Raw genomic sequence first — 14,558 nt, 5'->3', positions numbered from 1 at the left:
TGCGGGAAGGTAAACAGTGTTTCTGTGCACTCTGGCTTCCACCATAGTGTTTCATTGCGCCAGAAGCGGTTTAGTCATGTTGGCCACATGACCCGGAAAGCTGTCTGCAGACAAATGCCATCTCCTTCAGCCTGAAAAGCGAGATGAGCGCCACACCCCATAGCCACCTTTGACTGAACTTAACTTTCCAGGGGTCCTTTACCTCTTTTTTACCTTATTGTAAATTGAACCCAGTGCTAAGTACTACGGTTTTCTGTAATTAGCACAATATGCACTTCCACTGTTACTAATAAAAATTTGCTTTGGCAGTAATCTTGTTACAATTGTTTAATTTGTAATTTTGTATATTATCTATCCAACCTACCCAACATCCAACAAGACTGGTGTCTGACGCTGTGGAAAATGCATATGGTCGCAGAAACTATTGCCAACCGCCTTTGTAAAATGGAGGGGGAGGGGGAGGGGGAATAAAAAAGTTAGGATTGTTCCAAACATTGTACCACCCACATAAAAGCTACTGGGAGAGAAACCTCTCTTTGATAGCAACCCCATGCTGGGGCTATAAACATTTCTAAGCTGTTTGCCATATGGTTCAACCATAGTTCTTGGTGGAATGCTCCTGGCAGCTGCTGGAACTAGCACAGCGACTTCCTGTACAATTTGGCTGATTCATGAGGAAGTGGTTTTTGGCATCCTTAGCGCAGATCCATAATATTTGGCTTTGTTTTAGTTGGAAGACAAGTAGGACAGATTCAGACACATTGAGAGAACGGTTATTTCTGGAAAAAAATGTGGAAGAGGGCTAAGGGAAAAACACACCAAAAATACAACAAATTACATATACAGATCTTGATTTTTGCCAAGATAATTTACAACAGTGAAGGGAACCTTTGGCCTGCCCGTCAAGTCTCCACATTTGGCCTGCAAGGCCATTTTGGCAAAGCCATACCCACCTGTCCTACTCCTGATGATAAGGGACACAGGTGGCACTGTGGTCTAAACCACTGAGCCTCTTGGGCTTGCTGATCAGAAGGTCAGCAGTTTGAATCCCCATAATGGGGTGAGCTCCCGTTGCGCTGTCCCAGCTCCTGCCAACCTAGCAGTTCAAAGCACACCAGTGCAAGTAGATAAATAGGTACCTCTGTGGTGGGAAGGTAAACTGCATTTCCATGTGCTCTGGTTTCCGTCATGATGTTCTGTTGCGCCAGAAGTGGTTTAGTCATGCTGGCCACATGACCCAGAAAGCTGACCTTGGAAAAACACCCGTTCCCTCGGCCTGAAAGCGAGATGAGCGCTGCAGCCCAATAGTCGCCTTTGACTGGACTTAACCATCCAGGGGTCCTTTACCTTTCCTCCTAGTGATGTTAGGTATAGAGAAGGTGAAGACACTGCTTGGGCAAAAGTGGTTTTTCAGGAACCACCAGTCAGCTGATTGTCACCACATGCGAAGTTCTGTGCAAACACCTATGCAAAGCACTCGGCTGGCATGGGCATGGGCTTACAAAGCTCTGTGCACAGTGTTCTGCAAAAACGATTCACTTGATTTCATTGTGATGTCATGTGATTGACCCCCCCCTGCCCCAAATGTGACCTCTGGTGGGTGGGGCAGATAAGGATGCCCAACCCCTGATTTATATCTTGTCTCCTAATGCTGCGAAAAGTAATGGATGTAAGAATTTCATCAGGCAGGGGGCCTTCTTGGTAGTTTTACCTGCCCTGTGGAACGCCCTCCCATCAGATGTCAAGGAAATAAACAACTATCTGACTTTTAGAAGACACTGTTTAGGGACGTTTTTAATGGTTGATGTTTTATCGTGTTTTAAATAGTCTGTTAAATATTCTTTTAAAGCTACAGACATCCTTGATGGATTGTTTCCATGGCTAGCAGCAGTTCTCACCATCTATAATGGCTCTAAAGTTAATTGTTTAGCTAATATAAAGACACTGGTGTAATGATGTTGTATCATCACCATAATAATGCAAAGCAGTGACTCTCCCCATTACATTACCGAAAAGAATATTTAAAAGAATCAGGCTTTTCAAGACCGCCTAGGCATCTTAAGTTGCGCAAATCCAGTTTGGACTATAAGGAGAAGAAGGAAAATAATAGGACTGGCCCACTACTTTATCGAAAAGACATCAGGGTCTCTGGACTCCTTTTTTGATCAGGCAACCTGTTTCAAGCATGCCCTCAGGCGGGCATGCTGACTTCTAAATGACTTCAAATTATTTAAAGGCAAAAGTTAGCTTTGTAAATGTTAATTGCTGCTTAACAACAGGTACTTAACTTGAAGCATTGCTTAATATACTAATTTGCCAGTGAAAGAAATTCCAGGAGAAGCTGAAGGAGTAAAGAGAGAAATTCTCCCCAACAGCTTCTTTCTTCCTCTGGCAATCCAAATGGTGATGTATCTGTGAAGAAGAAGAAGGAGCTAGTGTATTTGGCATAAAAATGAATTGAACTGCTTTGTTTTTTAAAGACCTGAGTTGAATAAAAGCAAGCAGCAGTGTATAGTTGTCTGCACTTTGATTGCCCTTGAGTTGGAAACAGAACTTTAAACTTGTGTTCCGTCAGGAACTGCCAGGTTACAATGATTCAGCCCTGTGCAACTGGAGAGGAAAAATATTACACAAATGTTAATCATAACAAATAATAGCATAAAGATTCAGTATTCTATAATGGTGTTGTTGAAGTTGTTGTTTGCATGTGCCATATTCATCATAATCATTAACAACTGTCTGCCTCCCCACCAGAAAAAAGACATGAGGCAATTAAAGAGATGCCATGGCTTTATTATTAACAAATCTGCAATGAGTTAATAATAATAATAATACCAGTGTGGTGTAGTGGTTAAGAGCAGTAGACTCGTAATCTGGTGGGGAACCGGGTTCGCGTCTCCGCTCCTCCACATGCAGCTGCTGGGTGACCTTGGGCCAGTCACACTTCTCTGAAGTCTCTCAGCCCCACTCACCTCACAGAGTGTTTGTTGTGGGGGAGGAAGGGAAAGGAGAATGTTAGCTGCTTTGAGACTCCTCAGGGTAGTGATAAAGCGGGATATCAAATCCAAACTAATAATAATAATAATAATAATAATAATAATAATAATAATTTATTATTTATACCCCGCCCATCTGGCTGGATTTCCCCAGCCACTTTGGGCACTGGCATGCTTTCAAACTGCTAGGTTGGCACGAGCTGGGACAGAGCAACAGGAGCTCACCCCATTGCAGGGATTCAAACCGCTAACCTTCCGATTGGCAAGCCCCAGAGGCTCAGTGATTTAGACCACAGCACCACCCCCGTCCCCCATGACCAATACAGTTTTGCCAGACACGTAGACTACAAGTCAGGGAGTGATGGTATAATCATTGCATTGAAATATTAATAGCAGCAGTTGTTGTTATAGACATATGTCATTATTCATCAGCATCAACAGCAATAATTGTTTTAGATTAACTGCAATGCATACTAAGTTGTTCTTCTAAACTGTTATTAAAGTATTAGATTTGTTAACGTGTCACTAGGGCGATTGCCTTTGTGAAGCAGGTGACCTGCATAAATCAGATTTCTCAAATGTTTTCAAGACTTCAGCAGTGAACTGAAAGCAACTGTATTAGATTTGGCTTTGTTATGTACCAATGTAAGGTGAATATGATAATATATTTCTGCTTTCAGTTTGCTCTCCCGGATTTTATGGCCATCGCTGTAGCCAGGCCTGCCCCCAGTGTGTTCACAGCAGTGGCCCATGTCACCATGTGACTGGTTTGTGTGACTGTCTACCTGGTTTCACAGGAGCTCTCTGCAATGAAGGTACAAATCACAATTATTTTCGTAAACTGCTTTGAGATGCTTTTACAATCAAGTGGTACATGATTTTCCAGAAATAAATAAATACACTGTAGTGTAATACCACACCGAGTACAATAATGTTTTCTCCTTTTTGCCTGTTTACAGTCAAAGTTATATTTTTCAGACAGTCGCTTTGTATTTTTTTTTTAAAAAAAATCTTACTGTGTATAGAGCCCATTCTGAAGCTAAATAAAATATTGGAAAATAAAATTTGATTATCATTGGTCTAAATGAACTGCAAGAGTGCAGAATATTCATGAGTTCTATGGTTTCTTTTTACAGTCTGCCCCAGTGGCAGATTTGGGAAGAATTGTGCAGGAATTTGCACATGCACCAACAATGGAACCTGCAATCCAATTGACAGATCTTGCCAATGTTATCCTGGCTGGATTGGTAGTGACTGTTCTCAGCGTAAGTACAAGTATTTTATTTATTTTAAGGTTTTTGTCAGGAATTAATATAACTTTTAGTTTTGTTTATCCCCCCTCTCAAAATTGCTGTGTGTAAACCGCTAATAGATCTCAACCTTTTGTACTTCAAAGTGCATCAGTTTTGCATGGCAGTGTCACTTTTTTGGGGGAAATCAGACTTCCTAACGCAGCCAGTTGTTTAGATTCTACCAATAGCATATTGAATGTCCCCCCCTATGGCAAATATATATTGTAGCATATGCTTTTCAGGAATTGAATCCACTTCATCTGGTGCACCAACTCTTATCATCAATTGTCATATTTCTCTATATGCATATGTATTGGGGTGGGGGAGAGTATACAAGTGCCCATGAAATGAAAATGGTTCAGTCGGTGATATTTCTTTGTAAATGTTAAATGCATACAACGGAAATAGAGTGACCGTTCTAAACAGCTCAGCAATAGGCAATCTTCATAACTTCCTTGTGCTATTTTATGAACTGGAATGAAAGAAGAAACCACCAGCTTGACTTGAGGCTAGCAGAGGCTAGCAAGGCTGTTCCCAAGCCAGAACAGCGAGACGGAGGCTTTGGGTGAATGCACCTTGTTTTAGAGGGGGATAACAAGAAAAAAAAATTTTTTTCCTCTGTTCTCCCCCTCCTATGGGCCGGTGCGTCCTATAGAGCGAAAAAAATGGTATATTTGCTGTAAATAACCCTACTCTGCATTAGTCCTTAGATCTGTACAAATCAAATCTGAATGTGCATAATGGTTCTTTATTAACTTGTTTACTGCCCTCTCATGAAATATCAGGGTGGTGTTGTACAGCTATGTAGCAACTCATTAACAACAGTACAGTTGTCTTGATTGTTCTATAAATAAAAAGCTATGACATGGAAAGACTTATTGATTGGGGAACTGATGAAAACAAAAATTAGTCCCCAGGCAAAGAACTGTGATCCTAACCTCATTAGTGGCTTCCAATGAAGGCTGTTATTCACATTGATAATGTGTTTTGCTGGTGTGGTTCAGTGGATCTAAGGGTTCAGATGACAAGTCCCTTCCATTTATGGTATATTGTTCATAATTAATATTGCCTGGTCACAAACAGGTAACTTTAAATAACAATTTAACAATACCCAGCCAATAACAGTAATACTCAGCCAATAAAATGGGGTGCAGAGGGGAGAAAGAGAGAGAGGTTGGCATCAAACTGGTACCTAGGAATAATTAACAGTGTGACAACACAAGAAGAATAGATTGCCAGATTACCAGTTGTCACATACTGCTCCCAACTGAAACCATTCCAATGTATTATCCCAAAGCCTGTCTTGGGTGGCGCTGTGGTCCAAACCTCTGAGCCTCTTGGGCTTGCCGATCAGAAGGTCGGCGGTTCAAATCCCGTTTCTCTGTCCCCGCTCCTGCTAGCCTAGCAGTTCGAAAGCATACCAGTGCAAGTAGATAAATAGGTACCGCTGTTGCGGGAAGGTAAACAGCATTTCCATGCGCTCTGGATTCCGTCATGGTGTCCCGCTGCACCAGAAGCAGTTTAGTCATGCTGGCCACATGACCTGGAAAGCTATCTGTGGACAAACCCCGGCTCTCTCAGCCTTAAAGCAAGATGAGCACCACAACCCCATAGTCACCTTTGACTGGACTTAACTGTCTAGGGGTCTTTTTCCTTTATCTTTTACCTTGGTTAATAATACTTCTTGATTACAAGACAGAAGGGCTGTTATTGCTTGCAGACAGAGCCCAATTTAAAACAGTGGCTACTTAATAAAGATACAGACCTAGAGATCTGGATGCCAATTCTGTATTCATATCTGCTTAGGCAGAATAATCACAGGAACTAGTAAATGTCTTGCCATTTTGTCAGGAGCTTCATTTTCCAATATGGCATATAGAGATGTCATGTGTATGTGTGTTTATATATATATGAGAGAGAGAGTTTATGTATATAAAAACTATAACTGCAACCCTTGCAGGAAAACCACGGTATCTATCCATTTGAAGTTTGGCAGGATCCTACCCTTAGAAGGAATTGCCTTGCGTGCACATTTCATCCAATTGTGCCCCAAAATTAAGAAGTTATTGATGTTTCCTTTTCTAGAAAAACTTTAAAATGTGTTTGTTCATCTCCAGAAAGGCTTGGGACCCATTTGCCTGTAATTTAGCAGGTTTTATTCACTGTGCAGTAGTTCACATGCCTGCAAATATTACCCGCTTCTGTCAGAAGGAAAAATAGTTACAGCCGTTTTTGCATTTCCCAGTAGTGAAAGGGCAAAAGAAGCAGTCTCTAATGGATCCCAAATGGAAGCAGGCAGTCTACAAACCAGCTTGGACTGAAGTGGGCTTTTTTCAGCAGCATCAGACGAGGGCCCAAACAAAATCTTGTGCTTGTTGCACACCTTAGTGTATAAAGCTGAAGCAGTTGTAGTTTATTCACTATGACATTTTGGGGCTTAAACAGAAAAAAGGGGGGATGTTTCTGCTTTTGACTTGTTTCCCCTGCTCCATAATTTGTACACACGGAATTAGATAAATACAATTTTGTAGACAAGAAAATTAGCCTTACACTGCAGCAGGGTTAAATATAGCCGCTATTTAAATGTATACATTATGCAGCTGTAAATACCAAAGTCCACATAGGGAGCTGATTGGTAAACATTGTAAAACTATAATAAAAATCCGAGTTCAACTGAGAAATCACATTTGTAAATTATGTTCTGATTTGAAATTATAAGATGAATATTATTCACAAACACCTGTAGTGACCTGGGCTAAGCAGCAATGTCCTATAGAGCCGTGTTATTGTTTTGCCAAATAAGTCTAACTGGGTATGTTTTTTTTTAATTGTTTCAGCTTGTCCTCCTTCCCATTGGGGCCCAAATTGTATCCATACCTGCAACTGCCATAATGGAGCTCGCTGCAGTGCCTATGATGGGGAGTGTAAATGTACACCGGGATGGACTGGTCTCTACTGTACCCAAAGTGAGTTTCCTAATATTTATCTCCGTAGCGGCGTGTTAAAAAGAGTTTGTTAGTAGTGCGGAAAGTATAATCCAGGGACTCAGGTGAGAGCCAGAAGAACATGCATGCACCTCTGGGTAATTTCAAATAGGGGGGATGCATTCAGGAGCTGCTTGCAGGCAAGACAGCAAGTAATGGCATGTATACACTCAAACAAGGTACACAGTATTTCATTCTGTCAGCAAGCACAGACCTGCTGATTGTTGTTGTTTAGTCGTTTAGACGTATCCGACTCTTCGTGACCCCATGGACCAGAGCACGCCAGGCACTCCTGTCTTCCACTGCCTCTCGCAGTTTGGTCAAACTCAGGCTAGTAGCTTCGAGAACACTGTCCAACCATCTCGTCCTCTGTCGTCCCCTTCTCCTTGTGCCTTCCATCTTTCCCAACATCAGGGTCTTTTCCAGGGAATCTTCTCTTCTCATGAGGTAGCAAAGTATTGGAGCCTCAGCTTCAGGATCTGTCCTTCCAGTGAGCACTCAGGGCTGATTTCCTTCAGAATGGATACGTTTGATCTTCTTGCAGTCCACGGGACTCTCAAGAGTCTCCTCCAGCACCATAATTCAAAAGCATCAATTCTTCAGCGATCAGCCTTCTTTATGGTCCAGCTTTAACTTCCATACATCACTACTGGGAAAACCATAGCTTTAAATATACGGACCTTTGTTGGCAAGGTGATGTCTCTACTTTTTAAGATACTGTCTTAAACTCCATGGACAAAGACCTGCCGGAGACATGTTTATATAGACAAGCCTGCCCAGATGTTTAGAAAGCTTGTAGGAGTTTTCATTTATTTTAGTCTATTTTATTGCAGTTTTAACCTTCTTTATGTTTTTATTTTATTTATTTTTGAAATCAATTTTATTTTGCTTTACGAATACAAAATTTTACACAAAGAATCAAAAAACATATCCATAAAAAGAGATTCCTCTAAATCTCAGGACTTCCTCCCACCCCTTCCATGGAATCCCGTTTTAAACATTTTATTATTGCATATTCTTCCATACTCCAATTTTTATATCAAACCATATTATCCATGGTAATTGTTAAAATACAAGTGAGATCAAAATCCTGCTAATGTTTCCATCCACTTACAGTGGTCTCCGAAATAACTTATAAATTTTCCCCATTCTTATATAATGTTATTTTTCTCTTGATTTCTGAGGTTTCCAGCCAGTTTTTACATCTCTACATAGTCCATCAGCTTGATTTGCCACTCCTCTCTGGTAGGGACTTTGTCTTCTTCCTATCTCTGGGCTAGTAACATCCAGGCTGCTGTTGTTCCATACATAAAGAGTCTTTTCTGTTCCTTTCGGATGTCAGTACCTGTAATTCCTAATAGAAAAGCTTCTGGCTTCTTAACAAAGGTTATTTTAAGCATTTCCCCCCATTTCATTATATATCATCTCTCAGAAAGCTTTTGTTACCCTACAAGTCCACCACATATGATAAAAGGTACCTTCTTTTTCTTTACATTTCCAGCAGGTATTTGTACTTGCCTATACATATTTTCCAACTTGGTAGGAGTCAAATACCACCAGTACATCACCCTTCTTTATGTTTTAAATTACAGTTGTGATTTTTAAAGTAGTAATTCTACTGCTCTGTCTTTTTCGTCAACTGCTTTGAAGCCTTTTCCTGCAATTAAGCAGTATATAAATTTAAATAAATGGAAGTCCCCTCGCACCATTGAGAATGAAGATTGTTTTGCATGTCAGCATATTTTTCCAAAAGATCTTGGCCGCTGAGTGCCCTTCACCCACGCTTATAATAATGGCATGGCTTCACTTTTTGAAGCACACAAACTCTCAATAATGCTGGGAAGAAGCCCATGTATTTATTGCAGAGCCATATGGTTGCTCTGTGCTACTTGAACCATCAGTGCTCGGGATTTTTTTGCTTGCTGTTTTTGAATGACGATCTCTTTATCTGTAATTAGGGATGGGGGGAATTCACTTGGGCAACAATTTGAAGCAAACTGACCTAATTTGCCTAATTGTATGTGGACAAGAATGTCGCTGTCAGTCAGATTGTGCACTTCTCCAAATTTTGCAATGCAGTTTCAGTTCTAAAGAAATGAATATAAATATGCTATTTAGCAGATAAATATGTACAAAAATGTGTATTTTAGGAGACACACAAAGTGCATATTTTAGGAAAAGATGAGTATAATCTAAATGCTATTCTTTGTGCATTTCTGTAATTTTTAAAAGTCCACCAAGTAACAAAAGTGGGACAGAACAAACTGGCGCAAAATAGAAATTGGCTGAGCCTAGCATCTCTGAATAATAAGCCTTCAGACTGAAATGGAATATTTGTGTGGGATCCCCTCATCAGTCTTGTGCACCGGAATTCTCTATAAGATATGTAGTGGTACCTCAGGTTAAGAACTTAATTCGTTCTGGAGGTCCGTTCTTAACCTGAAACTGTTCTTAACCTGAGATACCACTTTAGCTAATGGGGCCTCCCGCTGCTGCCACACCACCGCCTCACAATTTCTGTTCTCATCCTGAAGCAAAGTTCTTAACCCGAGGTACTATTTCTGGGTTAGCGGAGTCTGTAACCTGAAGCGTCTGTAACCCAAGGTACCACTGTATATCCAAAGAATGGCATTACAGTGGTACCTCGGTTTAAGAACAGTCCTGTTTACGAACAATTCGGTTTACGAACTCCGGAAAACCAGAAGTAATGTCCCAGTTTGCGAACTTTACCTCGGTCTAAGAACAGAATCCGAACAGTGGAAAGGGCACCGAAGTTGGGAGGCCTCATTAGGGAAAGCATGCCTCGGTTTAAGAATGGTTTCAGTTTAAGAACGGACTTCTGGAACAGATCAAGTTGATAAACTGAGGTACCACTGTACTGAAAAGTCGTCCCTTTCTCTTCTTACTTGAAATCCCACTGGCATTACATTGAAAGTCTAAGGAAGTAGTAAGAATCACAGCACTGTATTATGTATGCTTACCTGGGGCTAAGCATCTTTAAACTCAGTAGGTCTTGCTTCCCACCAAAATTACACTGTAAATCCCGCTACTTTCTAAGTAATGTGACTAGTATTATTCACATAGGGACGCGGGTGGCGCTGTGGGTAAAAGCCTCAGCGCCTAGGGCTTGCTGATCGCAAGGTCGGCGGTTCAAATCCCCGTGGCGGGGTGCGCTCCCGCTGCTCGGTCCCAGCGCCTGCCAACCTAGCAGTTCGAAAGCACCCCCGGGTGCAAGTAGATAAATAGGGACCGCTTACTTGCGGGAAGGTAAACGGCGTTTCCATGTGCTGCGCTGGCTCACCAGATGCAGCGATGTCACGCTGGCCACGTGACCCGGAAGTGTCTCCGGACAGCGCTGGCCCCTGGCCTCTTGAGTGAGATGGGCGCACAACCCCAGAGTCTGTCAAGACTGGCCCGTACGGGCAGGGGTACCTTTACCTTTACCTTATTATTCACATAATCACTTTCAGGCTTCATATCTTGTTTGGCAAATGAATTGGGAAGTATAAATTCTGTGTGTCAGTTATGGTAACATTCAATATATTATTAAAAAGCCACAAAGCTAGTTTTAAGTATAGGGTGTTTTATTTTCTCTCTTCCTTTCTCCTACAGGATGCCCTTTGGGCTATTATGGAAAGGACTGTGCATTAATCTGCCAGTGTCAGAATGGAGCCGACTGTGATCACATCTCAGGGCAGTGTACATGTCGCACAGGATTCATGGGGAAACACTGTGAACAGAGTATGTTGGCAACAAGGTCCTTGCACATAGTGAAAGGAAAATTAATAAGTGGATTAGATCTTACAAAGCTGTTTTTCATACTCAAGACAAAGCCAAGACTGTGAAAATTCCATATTGACAGCTAGTGGAGGTTTTCTGTAAGACACATCCATGGTATAGGCTTGCAACTCGGTGTTACACATATTGAGTCAAGTGAAACTGAATGCATAGTAAGTGTTTGAGCCAAGACTTCGCCTTGCGGGGCTCCTTCAGTTCACAGATTTGGTGGAGGGCCTTGGTGACTTTGCTTATCCCCCCCCATCTCCCTTGAAATCAATGAAACTAAAAGTAGATAGGTCCAGAGGGTGGCAACACGAGAACGGGGCCTTCTCTACAGTGGCTCCCCATCTATGGAATGCTCTCCCCAGGGAAGTTCGCTTGGTGCCTTCATTATAAAAACATCCCTTTTTAACCAGGCCTTTAGTTGATTGGATTGGGTTGTGTGTTTTTTTGCGATACTGTATTTTGTGGGTTTATATTTTGATTTTGTTCTGTGAACCGCCCTGAGACCTCTGGGTATAAGGTGGTATATAAATTCAATCAATCAATCAGTCAATCAATCAATAAAAATAGATAGTGAAATGCTTGAGGCTGCAACCCTCACTAGAGTCACAGGAAAGTAAATACCATCAAAGCAAATAGAGCTTACATTTATAAAATTGGGCTGGAGGCTTCTTCTACTCCAGTGGAACCCAGCCTATCTGCACACCATACATTTAAATCAGATAATACATTTAAAGCACACAAAAATCCTGGCAACTGTAGTTTACCCCTCACAGAACTACCATTTCTAGCCCCCTTGAGAAACTGCAGATCCTGAGATTCTTTGGGGGGAAAGTCATGTGCTTTAAATATATGGCATGTATGTAGGGCTCCTTGCATCAGTGTCTTAGTAGATTGTGTTCTGGATTTTAAGAACCTCTAGAAGACCACTGGTGACTGTTAACATCCTTTTTCAAAGAGTTACTTTTGTTTCATTGTTCTGAGAATAATTATTTTTTGACACACTGCAAAGAGGAAGCAAATCGCTATAATTATGCTATTTTTTTTCTTTTAAAATGTGCATTTCGGGGGTACAAAATGTTTACAGTTCATAGCCAGGAGACTGAACTTCAATCTGAATAAAACATATCTACCTAGGCATGACTTGTAAAATAGGTGGCACCACAAGAAAAACTTAAGTTGTTTTTGTTCTGTGAGCTTGCCATCTGTCTGGTTTCTTAGCCGCCTAACACTCTGGATTTGAGTGGTGCTTTCTAAGAAGCACAGTGTCAGCTTCCCTCTGTTACTGAATAAATGGAACCTCTTTAAGCCTATATGCTTCAATCATACTTGATATGCATTTGTGAACATATTTTAAACACATCGATTGGGGCTGATATTTTTTGAACTTGCACAATGAAACACTGCCACCTAGGGATAGCCTGTGAAATCTACAATATTTCTTGCAGTGAACTATAAAAAGTACAGTAGGTGGTTTGAAAATGGCAAATGGTAGAGTTTTTAATTCTACACAAGCCAGACTTACAGAAGAGCAACAATGGAAAATTAATTCTAGTGTTATATAAGATGATGGCCGCATTCTAATTTGGGAACATCTAAAAGTTTCATTAATAAAATAAGATAAAAACAATTTATTCCATAAGCATAGTACATTAAATCATAATACATTTAATACCTTATTCATTGCCCTTTCTCTAGAAAACTGCAGAACACCTGGAGATAAAATGGTTTGATATGTTGCAGCAATGCTCTTTAATCGTATGGTGTGCTGCCTCCTCATTTTCCATTGCTAACCAATTAAAGATCTCAGTTACACACAGTTCTGATTTACTCAATCATGGTTACCGTCACTGAGAGATTTCAGCTGAGCACAAACTGGAATAGGCTAAAAGGGGTGGGTGGGAAGCTTCAGTTCATATTTTGTTATTCTTTTTTACAGAATGCCCCTCAGGTACCTATGGTTATGGCTGCCGGCAAATTTGTGACTGTTTGAACAACTCAACTTGTGACCACATCACAGGAACCTGCTACTGCAGCCCTGGGTGGAAAGGAGCGAGATGTGACCAAGGTAATATTTTCCTATAATGCCAAAATAAAAACGAGCTTTGAAATGCTGATATTTATGCAAAATGATGACAAAAATGCCACGCCTAACTTTCCCGTCCCCACCAAAAAGAAATAAAAATCTGAGAAGGGAAAAATAGGGTATTTCTTCTACTGGAGTACCCTAATTAGACAAGTGGTCAGTGTTAGAAACTGAGATATGAAAGCTAGGAGCTAAATGGCAGCTTAAACCTAGGTTATGGGCGCAACAATGGAATGTCTAGGTGCACTTTTTAAATAGCAAGAATACAAAGCTGAAAATGAATGAACTGCAGCTAAAATCTTAGATTCATTTTTCACACTGTTTAGTCCTTCCCCTGCCCACCCCCCTAATATCCTTAAGAGGGTCTCTTCTCCAGTCTTCAGATAGTAGCTGGAAGTGGGGAGGCAGAAAAAGGTCCTCCTTTGTGCAGTTTTAATCTGAAATCTTACGTGCAGTACTGCTCTCAGAGCTCAGAAACAGCCCGCGCCAAATAAATTTCCTGTCGCAAAATACGTCTGGAACAATGGGAGTTTCGAACACTGCAAGTGGTCATGCTATGGTACTGCAACATGCCATTATAGGGCAATCCTTTGCATATTTATGCAGACACAAAACCCGCTGCTTAATTGCAAGTATGATCAGAACTTCAGCCTAACAGTGCAATTGGATGCATATTTAGTCAGAAGCAAGTCCCACTGTTCTAACAGGGCTTACCTATAACTAAGGCCGCAATTCTGTACCCAGTTACTGGGGAGTAAGTCCCACTGAACTCAGTGGGCTTGCGGATCAGAAGGTCAGCGGTTCAGATCCATGCAACAGTGTGAGCTCCTGTTGCTCTGTCCCAGCTCCTGCCAACCTAGCAGTTCGAAAGCACACCAGTGCAAGTAGAAAAATAGGTACCACTGCGGCAGAAAGGTAAACGCCGTTTCTGTGCGCTCAGGCTTCCGTCATGGTGTTCCGTTGCGCCAGAAGCCATTTAGTCGTACTGGCCACATGACCCGGAAGCCTGTCTGTGGACAAATGCCGGCTCCCTTGGCTTGAAAGTGAGATGAGTGCAGCAACCGCATAGTCATCTTTGACTGGACTTAACCGTCAGGGGTCCTTTACCTTTTTACCTTACCTTTATTCATAGTAAATCCACTGGAATTAATGGGCCTAATTTAGCAATGTACATTAATTTCAGTGCTCCAAGTAAACCTTAATGGAATGCAGTCCAGAGAAACTTAATTTCTGTGTAGGCATGTATAGGATTGAGTTGTGGGCAGTTGTGGTCAAGGACATAGTATTGTTCACCTGACTTCCCAATGTTGAGTGCCGCTGCTGGTTACCAAGAATACAGCATGGCAGTAGAGCTAATCCAAAAATCCTGCTGGCGTGCCCCTTCTAGCGTACCTGTGCCCTGCCATCTCACCTTTCT

The 14,558-nt window shown here is 41.5% G+C and overlaps 1 protein-coding gene across 1 annotated transcript in view; it reads left to right on the top strand.

Moving 5' to 3' along the window:
• MEGF10 (multiple EGF like domains 10) overlaps positions 1 to 14,558 on the top strand; it is a 114,367-nt gene that overhangs the window by 92,980 nt on the left and 6,829 nt on the right. Inside the window, exons 15-19 of the mRNA XM_083702223.1 lie at positions 3,677 to 3,811; positions 4,133 to 4,261; positions 7,126 to 7,254; positions 10,885 to 11,013; positions 12,995 to 13,123. Coding sequence (XP_083558349.1) covers positions 3,677 to 3,811; positions 4,133 to 4,261; positions 7,126 to 7,254; positions 10,885 to 11,013; positions 12,995 to 13,123 — 651 coding nt within the window. The remainder of the gene's footprint in view (positions 1 to 3,676; positions 3,812 to 4,132; positions 4,262 to 7,125; positions 7,255 to 10,884; positions 11,014 to 12,994; positions 13,124 to 14,558) is intronic.

The sequence above is a fragment of the Podarcis gaigeae genome (genome assembly GCF_964106915.1).
Source record: "Podarcis gaigeae genome assembly, chromosome: 11".
Classification (NCBI taxonomy): domain Eukaryota; kingdom Metazoa; phylum Chordata; class Lepidosauria; order Squamata; family Lacertidae; genus Podarcis; species Podarcis gaigeae.
This window is presented reverse-complemented; position numbering and strand designations above follow the sequence as displayed.